The 22,304-nt window shown below is 37.0% G+C and overlaps 1 protein-coding gene across 1 annotated transcript in view; it reads right to left on the reverse strand.

Annotated features, from left to right (window-relative positions):
- Nucleotides 1–481: 481 nt before the first annotated feature.
- Nucleotides 482–22,304, reverse strand: part of CPPED1 (calcineurin like phosphoesterase domain containing 1) — a gene marked incomplete at its 5' end in the record, with an annotated part of 49,848 nt that continues 28,025 nt past the window's right edge. The window contains 2 exons of the mRNA XM_082311850.1: nucleotides 482–852; nucleotides 17,588–18,010. Coding sequence (XP_082167976.1) covers nucleotides 620–852; nucleotides 17,588–18,010 — 656 coding nt within the window. The 3' untranslated portion in view covers nucleotides 482–619. The remainder of the gene's footprint in view (nucleotides 853–17,587; nucleotides 18,011–22,304) is intronic.

Raw genomic sequence — 22,304 nt, forward strand, 5'->3', positions numbered from 1 at the left:
GGAGCCTCCTAGATAAACTGTTGTGACTAAAATGTAATGAAACTGACTCTTCAGCACAGCATTTAATCTCTCTCACCATATTTAAATATCTGTAATATCCTCTAGGAAAGGATGTTGTATGTGAGCATACATAAAAATGGATAGAATGCATTACTTTTTCAGCCAGTATTGTTTGTGTTCTTCTCTCTTCAGGTGCAAAAGCTGTGCTATCTGTATTTTAGATAACCCGTGGCACGGATTATAATGTGTTCAACTAAATACTTAAAAAGTAAAAACAGGTATGTATTAATTACATGAAGACTTTATTTTTTTTTAATTAAAGTAAACAAATCAGAAATACTTCCTAAAAAAAAAAATAGCTGGATTGCAGCGTGTAAATTTCTTTTTGTATCGTTTACTTTTAAAGACTTACTCCAGTGAAGAAAGTATACTTTTTAGGGTTTTCAACATTTCATATTGTATAATATTACAGTAAGGCACTCTTAAATTGCTTTCTTGTTATTTAGGATAATAAATTGAGAGCTGTTCTGGGGCTTCAGCTGTTCTTCAGCTTGGGGAAACTTTCTGAAATGGTTTCTATTTGTCTAATAAGGCAAAAAATCACATCATTTGACATAGCCTAATTTTGCTTAGCAAGCATGTCTAGCAGCTCTTTCTCTATGCCTTGGCTGCTCAGTACATCTAAACTGTAGTATCTATGAACAATCTTTTCATCTGTGACAACAACCACTCGAAGCCCATGCGTATCTTCTCCCAGCTGACATCCTATTGCTGATGAAACCACCATTTCCAGTCCTCTGTAGGACCCTCCAGCATTCCTATGGTAATGTCCAGAAAATACAGCTTTAATTCCTGTTCAAAAAAAAGAAAAAAAGAGACTTATGTATTTAGTTAGCAGTTGCAGTTTATGTATAAAATGTGTTTACAGTAAAAGATACTGCTGAGGTTATACGCTGAGGCTTACACAGCTGATGGGCTTGCAGAGAGAGTTCTGTAGCAAGTACAGCTACAGGTGTCATGTTTACTTTCATTCTTCAATGGTTCATAAAGCATAAAATTAAAAGTAAATCATTTACCTGAACTTGCATTTTAAACAAATAATTAGTAAACATCAATAAATAATTCTAATAGTAATAAATAATAAGTAATTAGTAAAAACTTTATTCTGCTCCACTAGCTCTGTTTTGGGTTACTGGACTCCGACTTCTTTATGCTTACTGCAAGGTGTGTTTGTCATCTTGCTCCTCCTTTGGCTAGAAAGAAGGAACACTCTAGAGGTAGCTGATTAAAATGAGAAAAAAATTTTCAGTAATTGATAACTGCCTAAAGAATGATGCTACCGAAACATGAGTTGAAAACCAAGGACTGTGGAGCCGTATTTGTCAATTAACATGCAGAAAATTCACTAAGGAGAACTTAAACCTGTTTACCCAAGACCAGTGACCTTAAAAAAAAAAAGAAAAAAAAGCAAAGACAAACAAATAAAAAAGTAAATGAGAAGATAATTTATAATCTTTTCTCAAAGACATCGGGGGTTATCACAGATGGAATAAAGCCAGGTACATCAAAGAAACCTAATAAGCAGAAGAGGTTGTGAGTTACACTAAGAGGGGAAGAAAGATGAGAGCAACCAAAAAAGGAAAGGTTGACAACCCGCAAGAGGAGTCAGGCTTCATAATGACATGAATTAACAGTTACCTATTATGGGGTACAAACAAGGCAGGTTTATGCTGATTTCCTCTGTATTTTTAATGACTTAAGGCTGTTCTGTTTCTTTCTTTTTTTAAAATGGACTATTTATATTTTGGACTGTATTGGGGTAAAAAAGCACTCCATTATAAACTTGAAAAGAAAGAAATACATTTGATCTGTTGCAGGAGACAACAATATGCTATATTAAAAATTTCTGGGTAGGTCGCATGCAAGTTATCATCCAAGCTTGGTCAGGAGTAGAAGAAAAGCTAAATGACAAGCAGCAGCAGGTAAAGAGGACAAACATACTTCATATTTAAGGCTTTATAATGTACTTTGACATCCTTGGTTGAATCATTGTCTAACTGATTAGCCAAATGAATGTTTAAACAAGTCCAACCATTCTTCCCCTTCTCTCAGAATATGATAATTTAAGAAAAAATTAATTAAGTTTGCAAATGCTATCTGATTTTGACCAGCTTCTAGAGATGATCCATATGCCAGGTCTGCTTTCCTGCCACACTCCTCAGTAGCTATGGGATTTTTGCAGAAACTTTGAAACAGTTTCAAATTAAATGAAATTGTGTCATCCTCATCTCCAAACTAGTAATTCCTACTTTTTGTTTCTTCTGCCTTGCAAAAATAAACAAAGAAATTAGTAGAAGCTGTATTCACTACTCTGAGTGCCTTTCTGATTGTCTTTACAGGTCAAATTCATGCTACCAAATAGATTATCTTCCCCTCCCCATTTGATGTTTTATAAATGTTAATCAAATGTTTTTATTACTACAAAATAATGAAACCTGGTTTAGTCTCATGAGTCAAAAAAGTAAAGAAAAAGTCACTTTGATGCTAAGTACTTATCTTTCATGTCAAAGTTAGTAAACCCATTAACAACAGAGTTGAGAACTTAGCTTCTTCCTACGAGAGAACATGCTATCATAGACAAGCATTTCATTGCCAGGTTATGCCAGCATCTTTCACCATTTAGCCATTCTATGCACTGTTGATAGATACAGCTGAGCATCACAGTCAACAGCATTCGTGGTTTGGCAAAAAATCATTCATCAGCTTTCTTGCTAATTTAAGATGGTGCATATTTTATTTTGAATGAAAATGTGGAGTTGGTATAAATAGCTAATTCTATAAACAGGTTTTGGGATTAATTTTTGGCATGCTCAGTCTAAGATCCTTGGATTTCAGACTATTACAGCTTCCTGAAGCTGCATCTAATGATGTTTTATACTGTTGTGAAACAGAAAAATTACTGGACCAGATGGCTGAAAATACTGGGAATTTTGTTGTTTGTTTATCATCAAGTGCAAAACGTGATTAATTTTATATTTTGTTTCAGAAAGTGTTTAGATCTGGTGTTGGTTTACAATACTATGAATGACAATTCAAAAATTTTCAAACCCACCTAAAGGATTTAGGTGTAATTTCTCTATTGAAATACAATAGGTTGTGTGCTCCTTAATCATAATGACACTTTCATGGTTCTACATAAAGCACCTGAAAATATATTAATACTGAGTGACTCAAAAAAATAATAAAAAGTATTCCCTGACAACTATGACTAGACAGCCAGCAGGTTATCAAAATAATTGGCTACTTTATGAAACTGAATCTTTCCTATTAGTTTGCTATGTTGGCTAAAAACTGCTGTGCTATAATAGAAAAATATTTTGCAGGCATTATTCTATAGATGCTGTACCTTGCTGAACATAATTTGTGTTTATATTGAAAAACAAACTAACAAGCAAAGGTCTAAACATGTCCTGAAGAGGACAGCAGAGAAGAGTGAAGCTTAGCACACGTGGGGACAAGTGCCAGCTATTGTGGGCCGTGTGAGGTGCTCCCCGATGGCACTCCTTTCCTCTGCACACAGCGAGGCTCTTGCTCACCACCCCAGGCTAAAAGCTATCCTTAAATATGCAGCACTGATAATGACCTTTCCAACCACTGTTTATACCAGAATAATAAGCAAGCCTATAAAGATACACGGGGATGGACACTGTGATGACACCACCAAACTTCATTTGTTATTTTTCATATATTCCAGCAATCTGCCATTCCATGCTTAACACAAAAGGTAACACATGCTTAGTCCTGTTCAACTGGTAGGCCAGAGAATGGGTGATTTGTGAGATACTATAACCTTAAATGACATTTAAAAAAAAAAAGGCTAGCAACAACTGATTTTGCCTTCAGATAGCAGAAATTGTGGAAAAGAGTAGAGGCAATTTAAAGGCAGAGAGCTGTGATTAGGAACACACTATAACTTCACAAGGAAATCCTTATTTCTCTAGCCAGAAAAACCTTCCACCCTTTCTCCTGTAGTAGAGTTAGACCTCTCTCACAGTGATTAAATTAAAAGGAAAGTAGGTGAACCTGTCGTAAGACAGTTGGCTACATCAATCCTTTGCTTTTGTGGGAGTGAGTGATTTGAAGACTGATATAAAATATATAAACTAGGCTCAAAGTATAGTTAAAAATTAAGGAGCTTGGAAAGCAAAATATAAATTATTCTGCTGTGTGCCTGGTAAAAGCTACATGGGTTTTCATATTTCAAAATCCAAACCCTTCTCAAATAGCAAATGACTTAAGGTGGAAAACAGAGAATGAAGTTACCTCTACATTGAATAGTGGTATATGGTCATTGTCAGCTAGAACTTGTCTGTTATCATATTTTAGTTTATCAGTACTAATTCTCTTTCTCAGTGTACCTTGCTCATCTATCTGGTGTATGAGTTACACCTGTAAGTCAGCATAATAACTTTCAGAGCTTGCTCTGACTCAGCTGCAGGAACCTAGCAAAACAGTTCAGGGTTGTTTTTTTTTTTTTTTAAATCTTGGGAGAAACCCAATCAGAATACCTCAAAAGGCGATGGTGGAATATAAAAGCCCTGTATAACAGGCTCTTGCAGAGATTCTGTACTTTCTAGATGTTATTTGGGTCCTTAAAATCATAATATAAAGATGTTTTACAACCGATGCTGCAGTCAGTTTGAGAGTGAGCAGTCATTTCTCAACTCCTACCATGTTGCAGCTTATTATAGAGACTGTCTAATGTAACATACTTAAGCAATTCAAGCAGCAGAACTGTTTCTTTCTTTCTCATTATATGCACACCTATCCAAACCATGAGGCTGCACTTGCCTCCTCCATCCCCCCAGTCTTTCTGCAGTGACAGGCAGAACGTGCCCATCCTTATGGTGTGGCTGGGCATTCTCTTCTCTTCCTTCTTAATATAGAGAGCAAAACTGAACATTATGGGAACTTTACGCATGACATCCTACTCGTTAAAGTGGAACCCATCTTGCCTTGTGGCATTGTCCATAAAAGAGCAAGCCCTGATGGGCTAGGAGAAGGTGCTGAGTAGATGAGGCTGCTTACTGCAGCCTCTGAGGTAAGGCATTTGTGGGGAGGACTTAAGACACACTAAGCTTAATGTTACCAACTTGCTTTCAGCTTAGAGCTGCCTGTAATGTAATAAAGATCTGTAAAATACCCGTACCAGCTTCCAGTAAGTGACAGTGCTACTACAGTAACAAGTTCTTTTCAATATTTTCCACTTTCTCTGCAGGTAAGCAAAACTACTTTTGTCTATGAAAAAATTAGGAAAAAGTAACAATCATAAAACCATAGTAAGGTGTAAACCCATGTGACACACTTTTAGTAAGGGAAATAAGTGATGTCTTTTTACTGGAAGCATCCGTGTTCCTAAAGTAGCATCTTCCCACCATCCAGAGAATTTAACCTTTTGAATTAAAAGAGGAACAGAAGCCAAGACTTCGTGTCATCATATATGTAAAGCAAACCCCGACACACAGTTTCAGTGTAATTAGGACAGAGGATACAAAAGTAATAAAGCAATTTTAATTATGCTATAAGAAAAACTAAAATCTCCCTTTTTCTGAGAATTCAAGGGAAGATTTTGAGAAACTCATCCTAGACAGAAGACAGACACCAGGTAAAAAGTTTGGCCCATGAATCATGCAGCTTTTTTCTTCTTAAGTAAATACTGCAACTTCACTACAATTACGTTTAATGTCTGCTAACTGCCTACACTCAAGAAGGTATTTTGGTATAGAACTAAGAGTGATTTGTAAGCAGTGCAAATATGATACCTGACACCAGAGAGGATGTAATTTAAAACCTCTTTTATCTCCTGTTGGCTATAGGAGGCAGATTCTGCCTAAACAAGCTGGTGTTTATGGGTACTGTTCATCCAAATTTCCCCTTTTAGCATATGTATGTCATTCAGATCCTAACAACCGAGATGGTTGTTCAGTGCTGAAATGCCCTTGTGGATCTATCTGCTCGGCATCAGCCTCTGCTGGAATTTAGTACCTGCTTTAGATACCTCCCAGTGAAAATTTTGCCCAGGCTTCAGTTTTCAGGTACTCTCTATTTCCAGTGCTAGTATTAATTCTTGTTATTGTTGTGTTACAATATGTTACATCTTGAACAAAGAAACAAACAGGTCACTGCTGTGTATTAATAGAAGTCTAACTGATGTTGTTCTTTCTTCAATAGCACTTTTTTGTTCACTCAACTGTATTCCACTCACTTTTGTTAGTCAGCGTAAGAAGGAAATCTGCACCAGTCAATGCAATAATACTAAGATGACAAGCAGGCAATTTACTTTGCTCTTGCTTTTGATCTTAAACATAAAAAGAATCTTAGAGATGTATGCACTCAAATTTAATTTATTAATTTCAGACGTTTTTCTGAAGTAATTCTGTCAAGTTGCTAGCAAGCCCTCCCCACTCCCCTTTTTCTTTTCTGAACTCTGTGAAAAAAGAAGGGTGTCCTGGCAGGCCTCATGTTTATAGCCCACTTTAAAGCATCCTCAGGTCAGCTAAATGCATCCAGCTATACACAAAAAGGTACAGTCCCTTGCCACTACCAAAAAAAAAAAAAAAAGAAAAAAGAAAAAAATAGAGCAGTGATTTGTTTTTAATCCCTGGTTTCTGAAATAGCAGTTGGGAAAAGCTTTGATATAAAAGCTGTTATGAAACACTAAAAAACCTACTGTTTAAATAAATGTCCAAAGGATGGCACCTTCACAAGCATTCATTACTTCATTTTTTATGAAATACATAGTGATTTGAATTTAAATGTGACTGGAGGTTTCACAGTATCCATTAACCAAAAAAAGCAGGATCCATTACTGCAAGACACTATTCATACCTAATGGATTATTCATTAAAAGAAAAAAAAGGGATTAAAATCAGAATAAAGTAAAAATCTGTGCAGATAGTTACTATTAAAAAAACAACAACCCAAACCAAAAAAACCCCAAACAAACCAAAACAAACCACACACACTGACTCTGATGTCAGACTGCATAACAATACAACAGTTACCGAGTATCTGCTAGGGAAAAAAGGCCTGAACTGCCAAATTCATTTTCGATCAGAACAGGACTGGAAGCCAGAGACTCAGGATGGGCACCATCCAGTGTTGGACACCAGGTCTTGCTCTGTCTGTTCTAAAACTGTACTTGGGTCATGAAAACACCTAAAACCAATGAGCTTCATGCCTGCACACCAAACGTGAGCTTTCAGAATCAATCAATCTGCAAAAAAAAAAATCAGTGTCTTTGTAAAAAAAGGTTTAAATACAGGAATTGATTCTGATTTTAGTAAAACAAAGATGTCCTCCTGCCAGCATGCAATTTACCATCATTTTCTGATCAAGCACAAAAAGTCCTTTTTAGTTCTGATCTGACAAAGCTGAATCTGAAAGACAAAAAGATTTACTGTTTCCAAAGATCTGATCATAACTCTCTTTCCCTGTAGAATAATGCATTCCTTCTGAATAATGAAATACCTATTATGGTACAAATTCTGTGAGCCCAAAGCAACCTATTTAGCGTAAATAATTCATGACTTAACAACCAACCCAAACATGAATTGTTCAAGACTCATCTGAAGAGATGTAATACTTACATATGTTGATAAGCCTTAGACTCTTCACTAGCTTGACCATGAAACAAGTTAATAAATAGAATCATAGAATCATAGAATCGTTAAGGTTGGAAAAGACCCTTAAGATCATCGAGTCCAACCGTTAAATACTTTGTTTTTATGCTAATTCACACAGTACATGATGTCACTTCAGATTGCAAGGCTACACAGTGGCTTTGGCAAGGCAAGAGGTAAGTGCTAAGGAGGGTAACTAATAGCTCATGTAATTCACCATGCTACCTTTGATGCTATCTGTACGTTCATTCATAGGCAGAACATTTCAAGCACAATTCACTTTTTAAAAAATTTCAAACAAAATTCATGTTTTAATTTTGATACCTTTTGCCAAGTCAAAAACATGGTACGAACATTTTGCTCGTGGTTTTTATTGCAGACATTTCTCAACGGAAAATTAAAAAACACCTCTGAAGACTTCCTACCCCCCCCCCCCCCCTTATTTCCAGTGTCTGCTTTCTAAAGCCAGGTCACCAAATAAGTAGTCATCACAAGAGCTTCAGCAAGCTCTTTTTGATTTGCATCTTTCTCAGTTTAACAGCTCTGGTAAGATGGACAATTTTTACTGGCATTTCCTATTTTCTCTTTTTCTCTTGGTTCTCTCTTCAAGCTTTGTGAACCAAAACAGCACACTGTATTAAAAAGGGCTTTTCTTACAGAGATGATGTAATGGGTACTGTTAAACTGACTCACTGTCGTAATAGTGAAAGAGATCTAAACAAGTATCTGAGATTTGCTTTGGATGCTTCATGGAAAAGACTGGTACAGAAAGGGATGATCAGGCCAACCAGGCTCAGGAGCAACTGCATGTGTATAACCATCACATCCTCGCAGACTGCAGTAGCTCTGATTTAGAAGAGATTATTCTTTGTAATGATGACCATCTTACAGCACTTCTGAGTTCCCAAACAACTCAAAGCAGAATAATGTTCTGAAAGAAACTGAGTCCTATATGAAATATTCACCACCTCTTTCAGGCCTGCTGATACTGAAAAAAATTTGAAAGGAAACTTTAGCTACCCCAGTGTTGTCAGCATGCTGTTGATTTCACTTCTGACAAGAATCAGATGAGAATAGTTCATTACATGAAAAGAAACTACATACTGAATATCATGCAGAAGGCAGTTTGTCTGTTAGCAGGAGAAGCTAAGGTTATTTTACAGAATTTTAGAAGTGCAGCATCTTCTTCCCACAAATTATAGTTTATCACTCAGAGAAACCCTTCTAAACAACTGTTCTGTGGCACCAGGGAAAAGGGTCAGCATGATTTTGACATAATTGCACTGTAAGAGAACAAAGGCATTTAGCTGTTAGGATAATTCCCCTGAGAGTGATTACATACCATTCTTAGCTTATTGTGCAGTTGCAGTCCCATAATTCCCAGGCTTTTCTCCCTTAGTACTCTACTGCTGTTGTATTCTGTAGCATAGGAAAATGCAAGGATGTGGAAGACTGGGCATGTTTTCAACTCCATTTAGGGGAGGAAAGAAATGGGACTATGGCTTGCTTTCTCTATGTGGACCAACAGACAACAACATCTTTTTTAATCACTGTTTTGACCAGCGTTTCTGTTCAAGGAGTAGTTAAGTCATTATAAAATGTCTCTATTTTAAAAGTGAAATGCTGGCCAAGTCATCTTTTTGCTTTATTAAACAGACAACAGGTACATTCCATAACACTATGCTACTGAACTGCAATGTGATTTTTAAAACTTTGTATTTTTTTCCCCTTTTTCTCTGTGTTCTTTTCTTTTATCACATAAACATTATTATTAGAAATACAATGGCTGGCCTTCTGTCCGTCCGCATTAAGGCAGGACTGAGGGGAGAGAGCAGTTTCATGTATGAGCGAGGGGGTTGGCCATGTCCCTCTCCCCGTGGGAGAAATCACCCCTAGGCAATCAAGACCATGTCTGTGTAGGGGCATTCAGGATAATCTGACACCTGAGCCTGCCAGAGGTGACAGTCAGCATGCACAGGATGCATGGGCTCTTCAAAGACCCTGGTTTAAAAAAAACAATAAATAAAATCAAGTGTGCCCTTTGGAAGATCACTCAGAAAGCTTACACTGTTAAAGTATTGTCATAAGCACCAAATGTCTTCCCACAGAGCGGTATTTCAATAACAATGTGAAGGAGAGACTTGCTTTTTACTGGCAAGACTTCCTCTACCAAGTTGTGAATGTTGTCATAAGTCTCCAGCTTGTGGTAGTCTGAGCTCTTAGGGTGGCAGAGTTCAACAGCTTATAAGAATAAAAGAACTGCAGTGGAACATTGTACATGACAATATTAATGAGATCTGAAGTAAGATTTTGTGAAATACATCTGTTTTCCTAACTTCTTGAGAACTTTGATGTTTGCTAGTTTAATTCAAGAAATAGAGACTGAGCCCCAATCTCAAAGGAAATCTAGTTGCAATGATTACAGAAATCCAAATAGGTTAAAACAGGATGGAAAATAATGCACCCACATTTATCTTGAAATATTAAAAATAATTTCATAAAGAAACATGCACCTAGAAAACAATTTTTCTCACACAATCAGATGATACTGGGCTGGAATTCAGACTGGAACTAGTTTAAATTCCAGGGGTGTCTGACTCCAATTTCTATAATTACACTCACTTCCATGGCTTGCTTCCAAAAAACCCTGAATTCAGAAGAAGCTGTTTTCCAACTCTAGTTCCTAAGGTACAAAAACCATTTTGAGGCAGGTTTGCTGTGTCCAAAATGCAACTGGTCTAGCCTCAGTTGGAAATCAAACTGCTCAACCCAGCACTATGGACAGTGCAAAAATATAGGAAGAAAATTACCAATATAAAAATAAGCCAAAGAAAAGCAAGCAAATTTTCCAAATTAGGAAGAGACTGCCCGGAATAATCAGCATAGGCAATCAGTAGCATGCTTTATTTAGACTGAGCCTTCAATTAAATAAATGCTTTTCTCAGCAAAAGCAAATGAGACTGTAAGAGAACGAGAAGGCTAAATTAGTGCAATATGAATGACATAATAAATATGTAATGGGTACAGTACAGACCTTGCTTCTCCTCCCATGCACTCTGTAGAGAATTTTGGGAAAAAAAGTGTTTCTGACCAAGCAATGAAATTTATCACACTTTAAGTGCTGATTAATGAACTATTTTTTACAGTAACTGCAGACATGAATGAATGTTCATTGCCTTTCATTTACAGATTTATGGCTCTCAATACAGACTACAGGTGAAGTTCAAAGCAAACAAAAGGAGGCATTTCTTCACATACCTGTGAAACATGAAACTCCCTCCTGCAGACCATTGTGAAAGCTGAGAGTTTTCAAAAATCAACTGAACAAATCTACAAAAGAATCACTAAATTGCACTGTATTGATAACATTAATATGATACAGTAAGTCCCTGAAAGAAAAACTGCTGGAGATAGGAAGAGTACTTGGTAGAAATACCATTACGCCCTTTGCTGTCTTGTGCTCTTTGCAAGGGTTTGGCTAGTAGGACAAGCAGGACACTGGGCTACAGGGATTGTCATTCTGGTCTAGTTACTCTGCTTTTATGTAAGCTATTCAAGTTTAATGATAAAATCAGGTTTGAAATAGAATTATGCCTGTCTAAAAATCACTGCTTCACCGGCCAAACCTCTTGCTCAATCAAGGACTGAAGAAAGAGGATATACTAGCAAAAGCTGATCCTATATATACTTGTCCCCAAAACTGCAGGAGCTAGAGAGGAAGAGTAGAGCCAAAATGGAAGCAAATAGGTGGAGAAGCAGTTCTGTAAAGAGATGAAATTGTACTGAGTGAAAAACCTGAATGTTATCAACACTCTAGTACCCTTTCAGAGCTTTCATAGGCAGGAGAATAAAATAACTAGTACCCAGGCACAGGAAGATGCTACTACAAGAGACGCGTGTGTGTGTGTACACCCACACACATGTATGTGTAGATACATACTTTTTAAAAGGCAATGTTTCTGGCAAATACAACCATTTAAGTCACAAGGATAAATTGATCTGGAGCACTTCCCCTGGAGTACGAGGCACAAACTGGCTTTTCTTTCTTCCTTTCACTTGCAGCATACAGCTGCTTTTTTAAGTGCCGAACAACGTGGTCGGTTCAACAGTAATACCTGTTCTCAGAACAATTTTGTGCTCCAAAATGATGTTCTTTCAGCTTCCCTACAAGAGCACACATTAACCATAGGCATTTTTTGCTGTACCTTTTTTCTCCCCTAGGCAGGTACTGTACATCATTTTTCCAAGACTCTAGCGCTACAAAGCGAATGATAATATTTAGTAGTCTTTGTAAACAAAACCTCTTGTGTGGAATTGAATTGATTTTATCTCATTTGAGAGTGCTCACATCACCCCATCTGCCAAGCAGGTGTTAGAGCAGCAAACAAAGATGTGAAAGCATCAGTCACAGCACTGTTAACAGAACTGTTCAGTGCTCAGGCGGTTCTCAGACCCTGTTATCCAAAAAAACATTTCCCATCAACAGAGCTCCAGTAGAAGGAAATAGTCCCACTGGTGAGTGTCAGGGATCATCACCCTCCATTTCATATCCTCTTCAGTCAACCTTAAACATTATAGACTAATTTTATGTAGCTCTTTAGAAGTTCTGTGTTATCCTACATTCTTCATCAGTGAATAAAATAGAACTGAATAATTAGAATTTACAGTGCATAGCACAATACGCATCTTAATAAAAATATCCCATGTACTGTTTGCAAACATGATCCTTCAAACTTGCAGGAAAACTCTTCCTTAAATTTGCTTTGTAGACTAAAGAATCCAGAGCTTGATGCAACTGGTGGTCAGTGGGTCTGTGTAAGTGGGAGACAAGATATTAGCTTGCAAAGTAATCTATGTCAAAAGTATTTTTATATAGGACAACACTGAATAGAGCTATACAGAAAAGGATCTTAGTCTCACTTGTTTTTCCTACACAATCAGAGGAGAAACAACCGGCACAGCTAGAGGGTGATTCCAGATCTAATTAGAGTGCTGGTCTAAAAAAGCCTTTAGAAGTGCTGTCTGTAGAAAGTCACTCTGTGCTTCAACTTAATTTTTGCAAATGCCTCATGTGACCTTTCAGTGGAATTTATTTCCTGGTTTTGCTACTTTTTCCATTTGAAAGTGAAGCCTTCTCATAGACCTGACCCAAACCCCAAAGAATCCTGGCTTGCCGTGTGCTCTAAGGATCAAAAAGCAGTTTTTATCAACCAAAACTACAGCCCAGCAGAGAAAACAGATTTCAAAAATTTATCTAAGAAGAAATATTACTTAATGTCATTACAGACTATACAAAATAAATGTATTTTGTACTTGCTGCTGAATTTCGGAAAAAAAAGTCTATGTGTCATATGTCTATGTATAATGTCTATGCCAGATTACATAATCATACCTGGTCATAAAAACCACTGTTCTTACACAGTGACATAGAAGATATCAAATTTGGTCACTCTACCTGTACCATGAGTGCATAATTTCAAGGTTGAAAGAGGGTGATCTAAATCACTTAAGTTGAGAGTATTTAAATCTAAATTATCTTAAATACTGACAAAGCGACACATAAGCAAGCACTGAGATTACTCACTTGGTGTATGGGCTTTGCCAAAATCAAGGTCTCAATGGCAGGAAGAAGAAAATATTACTCCCTCGTCAACTTCGATTACACAACAAAGAACGTAATGAAACATAGCATATGTTGTCTGGTAAATTTTAGAAACAACAGCTTTTAGCACTCCATGCTTTAATTTTGTGCTCAAATATATCTCAGCTGTGGATGTTCAGAAAGCTGCTTCCTCCTTTAATACTACTCTTCTGTCATAACATTTCTAAGAGGAGAATGTAGGTATCACACTCTTTCAGCAAGTACAAGTGTTAGAAGTTACAGCACCTACAATCACAAATACAACGAAAAAATATGCCATTTAATAAAGTTGTTATTTTTCCCCATATATACAAATTAAGTATTTCTAACCACATCTGAAAAATTGCTTTGAAGACATTTAGATGAACTTAAAACTTTTTAATTAAAAGAAGCTGGAGACTGCAAGGAATTCTATATTTTATATCTATTATCTAGTGATTCTCTCTTGGATGGAAAAACCTCTCGCCCAGATAGACCACCTATACTCTTCATCTCACTCTGAACCAAAAATTCTTTTCTCAACTTCATTGGTTAAAAAACAGCTATTAATTTAGGTTTTATTCAACAGAGCTCTTAAAACAAGTTCAGACATTTGCTTAAATGTTTTAGTTCATGATGGCTATTAAGAAACATTTATTACTATATTGTGTTAAGTAATGTAAGTCATTTCAGTGTGTCAGTGATGGTTCTCAGGATAAAAAGTCTTTAAAAGATTGTCCATAGCTCAACAAAAATACCCATACTTTTCAGGTCATAGAAAAAAATCTTTCATCCTAAGAAAATTATACTGGAATGAGATATGTAAGAAAATAGACGTCTTCTATTACATAAACTGCTTAATTTAAAAACTAATTTATTACTTATGTTTATCAAAGACACATGACATGCAGACCAGATTTTTGGTTAGACCACTACCTGGATTCTTCATTTTCCTTACAAAGCTATGAGCCAACCTATTTACATCAGCACTATAAAATTCTTAAAACCTGAATATGCATTTCATGCAGCAGAGTCGATTGACTCCAGCAGATGTCACAGATGAGAACATCAGGTCAGCTCATTCACAGTTCTTGCACGCAGGTTTTTTCTGTACTTAGCTTCTGCATGTAGAGGAGACAGAGCTTTGGCAACTGAGGCTAAACTTTCAAAAGTTATACAAATATGCTTTCAGAAATATATTTTCATTTAAATGATAAACTACGTTCTCAACGGAGTTGATTTTCACTGTCACTGAAATCACTTTTTCAAGGACAATACTTGTTATAACACGCTTAAAAACAAAATGGGCTAGGAGGATTTCTTAGATGTGCGGCTTACAAGTACGGTTTAACATTGCATGGTAGTAGTACACATTTACAAGTGCCAGATTTTCAATTTATAAATATTTATCATAAGGACATGATTTTATCTTTAATTAGCCCAACTGTTAAGGACACTTCTAATGTGAGAAATGTAATTCAGTATTTCGTACCAGATGTAGCCTCTATAGCGAGTCTTTTCTCTCTGCTTGCAATGAATGGATACTTAAACCAAAAACATTATGTAATATGTAAGTGATTAGAAGAGAATAATTACAGAAGATCTGGGCTCTGAATTTAAAATAATAATTTTCTGAAGTTGCATACCTCACTTTAAAGCACCTGTACAATATCACTATACTTTAAGTATCTGATTATTTCCTACACATTCCCATATGAATGTCTGTTCATGGAAGGACCTCAGTTACTAGATTGTCCTTCCTTTCCTGTCTCTCTCTAACCAGGTGAGTTATGGATCTGTATTTGACACTTTTAGAAAAAGTATAAACATGAAAACTGGGCTAGTTCCAGGTCTGATCCTGGGTTATCAACAACTGAAATATGAAGCCCGTCTAATAACATCGCATTGCCAAACACAGCAATGCCTAAAACATGCATGTTATACTGAAATTTTTCATAATTACACAACAAACCTTCAGAGTGGTTGGAAACACTGAATCAGAGAGCGAGAGAGCAGAAGGAAGGAAGGACTGGTGACAGGTCGGGGGTAGAAGAATAGCAGCAGCCTGGTGGACTCATTAAAAAGGCAGACTTACTTTCTTCTTCCAGAATAAATAGTTATACCAAATTTCTAAATTAGAGTGCCATAAGGGGTTAGCCTTCTTAAACTGCAAGTCATAATTAAAAAAAAAGAACCAAATGCAAAGTAGATTGGGATTTCGTTAGCAATATTCTGTGTTTTACTCCTCCAAGAATATATGAAGTGAACTGGGGGATAAACAATTTCATGTCTAATGATATGCTGAAATTGATTACTCTGGCAAAGCAGAGAGTCAGAAAATAAGTGGAGTCATTGCATATCTGTGCATCTATCCTACCATGATAACTGCCTGTTTGCAATCCACTGATAACATTTTGTGGTCTTACAAAGACTGTTCTTCAATTGAATAATAAAATGGAAACAGAACGCACCCGTTACTAAGGAAACTCTGAGCCAACTTTTGATTCAGCTAATTTCTCTCAGCAGTCTGAGTTACACTGAGCTGCTTGCTCTCTGTATTCATGTAATTAGCAAAATGTTTGATTATTAGATTGCGAATATTACCTATTGACTCATTTATTTATTGTATAAAACAGCAAGCAAAAGATCAATGTTTTAACATATTCATGGAAGAACCGAACAACACGTCATTTTGGGAGGATTTTTAGGGATGGGAACAAGGGACACAATGGGAAATGATGGAGGAAAGGTAAAAACGATGTTGGCACAGAAACGAGTTTGGGAATTTCTTCTATAGAGTTGCCTTGTACTGCTGGCTTCCCATTCTCTCTTCCTCTCCCCCATCATTTGAAGCCTACCCAACATTTGGTTAAGCCTCTGGATACACATTCGGAGAATCAGTCTGGAATATCCCTCCAAGAAACATGACAATGTAACAATGATAAATGTTACAACGGTAACATTTTGCATAATTTATTTTGCCTCTTGATTAATTATATTCCCAGTACTGTGTTGCCAAATGTTAGTAAACCATCTGGATGACAGAAAACTCAAGAACAGAACTGCTTTGGTTTCCACATGAACGCTTATTTACTGGGAGACACCTGTATGGCAACGTCCTTCTGCTAACAAGGTCTCCAATGAACTAGCATGTGTTTTTAGCCAACAGCACGTAAGCAGTCATTTAGCTGCCCAACTTTCCAATAGCAATACTTCCCACTATATTAGCACTAGCGCAAAAATTACAAAAGATATTATGAGGTATTCTCAGTGTGTCTCCTTATGGGAAAAAAACCACTTGTAAATCTGCAAATATATCAGTTCCCCGGAGAGCCCTCAGATAGCTGTGACTTTTGGCCCCACTGATTGGAAACAGTAGGAGATTCAGAGCTTGGAAATTAGGCTGGTTTTAGATGAGTCCAGGCTTAACAATTATATGGTAAATTAGGAACAATATCATAAACAATTTGCATTGTTCAGTAATCCAAATAACGTGCTCTCTTATAGATACAGAGAAAATGACACCGATGCAGGGACGACAGGCTGGCAGGAAATTTTGAGGGACTAGCACACCCCAGGAACACGAAGGCAATTAACAGGAAACAATGGGAACAGCATGGAGGAGTAGCTGCGTACTGTGTCTGTCTCCGTGGCACTCGAGTGTCATCAAACAAAGCTAAGGGATTTGGTACAATATACTTGTTTAGCGCATGTTCCACCTGCCCTTCATCCAGAAATGGCCCCTATTAGTAATGGATATGCAAAGGATTGATCTTCGCAGAGCAAGACTGTTTTTAACACTGAATAAATCTGGAGTACATTGCACTCTTGGTTTAAAATTGGCTCAGTGTGGGAGAAAACAACCTCCAAGGTAATTCTGAATTCTGCTTCCATGTTTTATGTAAAACATAAATTCTGTATTTTTCTCCTGTGGCAATACCTGATCTTCCGCTCCTTGGACAGGAAAAACTCAGGTTGTCTTACATCTATCAGTACTTGCAAAATGGAATCCTTACTATTTATTTTAAAGAGTTTTTCACTTTTAGTTTTTTACTTTTCACTCCAAGTTTTAAATTCTGTTTAGTACTTTTTACAGGTGATTAGATTCAGTTGATAATTTTGACCTATGGGGAACAATGAGGCTTATAAGCAGTATCTAAAATTCCTTGAAAACAATACCATTTAAGTTAAATGTATTTTGTCTGGCAGCATTAATTAATCAACAATTTGAATAAATTAATTAACAATTTGAAACATTCGAAAATAGGAAAATTTGAGAAAATACCTGCTTTATGAAACTTTTCCATTATCTCTTGACGAACTGATTTTTCCAAGTTGAAATAATCATGGTCTTCATCAGGTTTTCTCAGAAACAGAGGGATGTGCTGAAATACTATTATATGCTTGCATTTATGTTTTTCAGCGACAGCCAGTTGCTCATTGAGCCACACATCCTGGGCTTGCTTTAACTCGGGGCATTTGGAAGAATCGAAGTATAACTGAGAATTCAGCACAAGAAAGAAAACACCTCCAACCCAAAAGCTGAAGTAGTCATCTCCCCAGTTCTTGCAATAAGTATCTATTGTTTCTCTTGTTGGAGTATTGCCAATATCATGATTTCCACTGACAAATACCAATGGGATGTCCTGGTCAGTGTTCTTCAGAACTTTCTTTAAATCTTGCTCTTGGTCCTTTCTCCATTGAGTTCCTATAGAAAAAAAATAAACACATTTTAATATTTATGCTATCTTTTCCTACCCTCATTGTTAGCTTTTGCTTATGGAAATACACAGAGTAATACTCTATATTAGATGTGATCATGCTAATATGCAGGGATCTAGAATACATCTTCCCTGCAGTATTGTATGTCCAGTCAACCCTTTCCCTCCCACTTCTTTCCCTCCCTTATCAAATACTTAGCCATTTTCAATAACTTGCGTTAAGCAAGGCTCTGGATAGGAAACAACAGATAGCATAGCAGTAGGTGATATAAGTCAGTGTTTTGCACCAAAAGCTTTAGCAGGCTGATTCTTTTCATCTATAGACTGATGATCTGGTGAAAAAATGCAGCAACCTTGGATGGTGTAACAGCTTTACACAAGGGTAAAAACCAGGTCAACTTCTGGGTTATATTTTATGGCTGTGCAAAGGAATTAAGGTTTTTTTTTCATTAAGAGAACTACTTTAACAGCAAAAATATAATTAGTGTCTTGTGGCGGCTTGGTTATATGATGAGTCTGTTTTAATAATGAACATGGCATTAATTTCAAAGAAAGGTAATTGTGTACTTTGCCAGTTTTTCCTGCATCTCTGTTTTTATATTAATATGCATACCCAGACAGTTACTCTTCTGGTTGTCAGAAATTTGTCCTTGTCTAGGAAGGTTTATCTAATTGCTAGATTAATTTACAATCACTGAAAAAAATTTAGAAAGGTTTTTAAAAAAAAAAACAAAACAGTTATTTTATTCTAATGATGAGAGAGGTTTTTTTAAGTTTTCTAAAGAGCAATCTTTAATCAGAGGCCATTGATATGTTTATTACTGGTGAATTAAATTGAACATTTATAAATTGTATTTTGTCCTGCAATACATAACATGTATCTAACATGGGCCCATTTCACAAATAATAACTGCATTTTTTAATGAAGAAGTTGTAACGGGATTTTTACAAGAACCCTGAAATCAGCTTTCAAACATACATTTGCATACAGGTCTATGCAAATCAATCACCATGTATTTTTAAATTATGTTCTATTTTTGTAACTACACATATGTATTATACATAGAAATGTATTAGAGGGGCTCCTGTAATGTAAGTATGAGATCAAAGATTTTTTTCTCCATGTTTCTTCAAAATACTTATGATCCATATGTTGAAAAACACTGACCCTTGGTAACTATTATTAGCGAAGACTTCAATTCCTTTTCCATACCCTATAGATACAGGCTTAAGTACTACCTTATTGCTGTTACTAGAATTCTACAGCTTTAGAAAAATACTGGGAAAAAACCACACTCATGTCTAAATTATGTCTAAATGTAAAGACAGATGTGAGATTTGACATGTGGTGCATAAAGTCAAAATGCACAACTCTCTTGTGTTTAACTGCTGTACAGGGTAGAAATTTATTGTAACAACATCTTTGAGTAACTTGAGGAATACTGGGCATATGATACCCAGTGTAGTCTAGAAAGCAGTGGACAGTAGAACAGTTTGTGGGCTATGTTAAGGTACCAGGACCGTGGTCAGTTTAGGCTGTCCTTCCAGTTATGGAAAATATCCTTATTAATCCTAAAAAAACAGGGCAAATGACATCTAATGTTACTTGGAAGAACTGGATTTTAAAAAATAAAAACAAAAATTTAAATAAACCTGGCACACTTTGTTGTCCATGGGGTAGGGAACCTGGCTGAGAAAGCTGCATTTCCTGCCACTCCCCACCTTCCTATGCAAAGAGCTGGAAATTTCAAGCTATAAATATGAAAATGTACGGGGGAGGGGGGCAGGAAAAAGGCGAGGGGGAAGGTTCTTTTAAGATATACGTAAACACATTACACCATGTTAATCTCCATGCTATCACTTTGGGAAATTTAGCTAACAGTTTCAGAGTATAAAGACATTTATGCATAAGTTACAGAAATAATTTGTAGAATTATGTATACCTCTTCCCAGTGGTGAAATTCAAGCTCTAGAGACTAACACTTAGATTAGATTTGTCGACAGCAGGGCACTGGTTCCCTCATTTCATGCAATATTATTTCTATAGCAACAGAGAGACATATTCAGTGTTTTATTGCAGAAAACAGATTGCTCGAAATGGAAAACAAGGTCTTTGCCCGAAGAGTCTAGGAAAACATACCAAGTAAAGATTATTTTAGGGCAATTGCATCTTGGCTTGACCTTTTCTTGGTGGAAGGTCAAAACAACTTCAAAAGAAGAGAAACTCGGGGAGATAAAGGAGGGAGAAGGTGGAGTAATGTCTCTGTACTCTTTGGGTGCAGCGCTGGAGAGGAAGGGCTAGGACGCACACACTAACCGGGAGCTGTACTACAGTAGCACACGCTATTTGTGCTACCATGAGCCATGCCATGATGCAGTGCCCCCCGAAGGCACCTCCCTCTAAATTTACAACTGAGATAAGTAATAGATAAAGAAGATAAAGAAGAGCAGATAAAGAAGTGATAAAGAAGGAAACCACTAGCAAACTATAGTGGTCACTGCCATAGCATAAAAAATATCCCCCTTAATCTCTACCAGGCACAGAACTAGCTATATTTAATTATTCCAATTATTATGAAGAACATTTTTATTTGATGACATGTATTTCTTTAGCTTAGATAGAGGTTTGTTGTAGGTGAATAGGAAAAGAATATAATGCCAAGAGGCAATGTAAAATAATTTGGGAAGTGTCAGGGTAGATGTAACTGAAATTAATTTCTGTTCTGTTTATCCTGGCATCATGTGCAGTGACATTTTTAAATCCCAGGCTACAATATTATGTCTTTATGTTAGGTTCTGTAAATACAGGCTTGCCCGAGAGAAATGATTTCACAAATTAATAGCCCATAAAGGGCAGTTTGGCTTTTATGAAAAACATGAAAGTGAGAACTGTTGCTAGTGTAGTTACCCACAATTTTCTCTGCAGCTTCCCAGTCTATGAAAGCTGAGTGATGTGAAGAGGAGCATAAAGGTGCAATGTCAGTGTCTCTGTTGCAGTGCATCTTTGTGTTGTATGTTATATCACTACTTGCCTAAACATCTCCAATATTCTTTCCTGCACTGCTTAAAGGAGTCAAGACAACCTGCCTTCACCCACTGGAAGAGCAGATTTCAAGAGAGAAAGTACTCGTACAGCATTTTTGCTGAAGCTGGCTTTAGTCAGCAGAAGTAGAATTATTCTGCCAAAGAAGTAATCCTTTAGCTACTAATCCAGTTACAGTTTACTTTGGTATTCCACAGAATAGAGCACCTCTGTAACAAAGTGTTGGGTTTGGTGTTTTTAATGCACTAGCTATAAAAACAATTTGAAGCACTGTTTACCCCCAAACCATATCTCTGCAATGCACGCTGATTGCAATTTTTATAACTGAGGCAAAATATTTTGTATCTGAGGCAACTCTTCACTTAAAACTCTCCACCAACATTGTAGCTTTCTCCCCAAAAGTATTCCAAATGAAAAATTAGCAATCAATTAACAACAGCACCCATTTTTCTACTGATATGAATTAGGAGAGGGAAAGCGGGAGGTTATAATGGTATTATTAGGTGGTACCCCCAGGCGTTTCTGTGACGGTGTTAGGAGAACTCCAAGTACTCCCTGCCAAGGCAGGAGAAGCCTGCCAGCCCTTGTGAAGGGACACGGGTGTGGTGGGAACGGCAGGGGTACTGGCCTGCACCTCCAATCCATGTCATTTTCCAAGAGATGGAAGTTCTAGTGAGGTAATCTGACTTCTTTTAACGATCAAAGCTATTGGTCATAAATTCACAGAGAAAAAGACTGTCAGAGGTCAATTACTCAATATTACGTGTTGACGCTGCATTTCAAAAAACTTTCTACTCTCCATAGATCATCTGAGAAGTCACGCTGAGGGATCTGGCTGGCAGAAGCTGACTGAGCCACAGGGCAGAACTGCTGCACTCAACCCGTGATACTGATGGTGCTGTTGTCCCTAAACCTCCTTTTGAGGGTGGGTTTTCTCAGGAGTCACAACAGTACCTCTTGTTTACCTGTTCTGCAAGTCTTGACACAGCCAGTACCGTGTCATGGTTTGCTACAGGAAAGGCTATAGACATAAAAAAAATGTGGACGTAACATCTGACTTTAAAAGTTTGGCAAGGGGGGCCCTAACTGAGCCAGAGTACATATTTACATCCCCACTGACGCTTTGCACTAAGTTACGGTGGTCTCCCTGCAGCATCTTTGCTCAGCTTAGGCTGAGGACCAGCACAGGCACTTTTAGGATGAAGCTACCCAAGATGTCTTCAGCCATTTTAACATGT

This window comes from Platalea leucorodia (assembly GCF_965183815.1).
Source record: "Platalea leucorodia genome assembly, chromosome: 5".
NCBI classification, from domain to species: Eukaryota; Metazoa; Chordata; class Aves; order Pelecaniformes; family Threskiornithidae; genus Platalea; species Platalea leucorodia.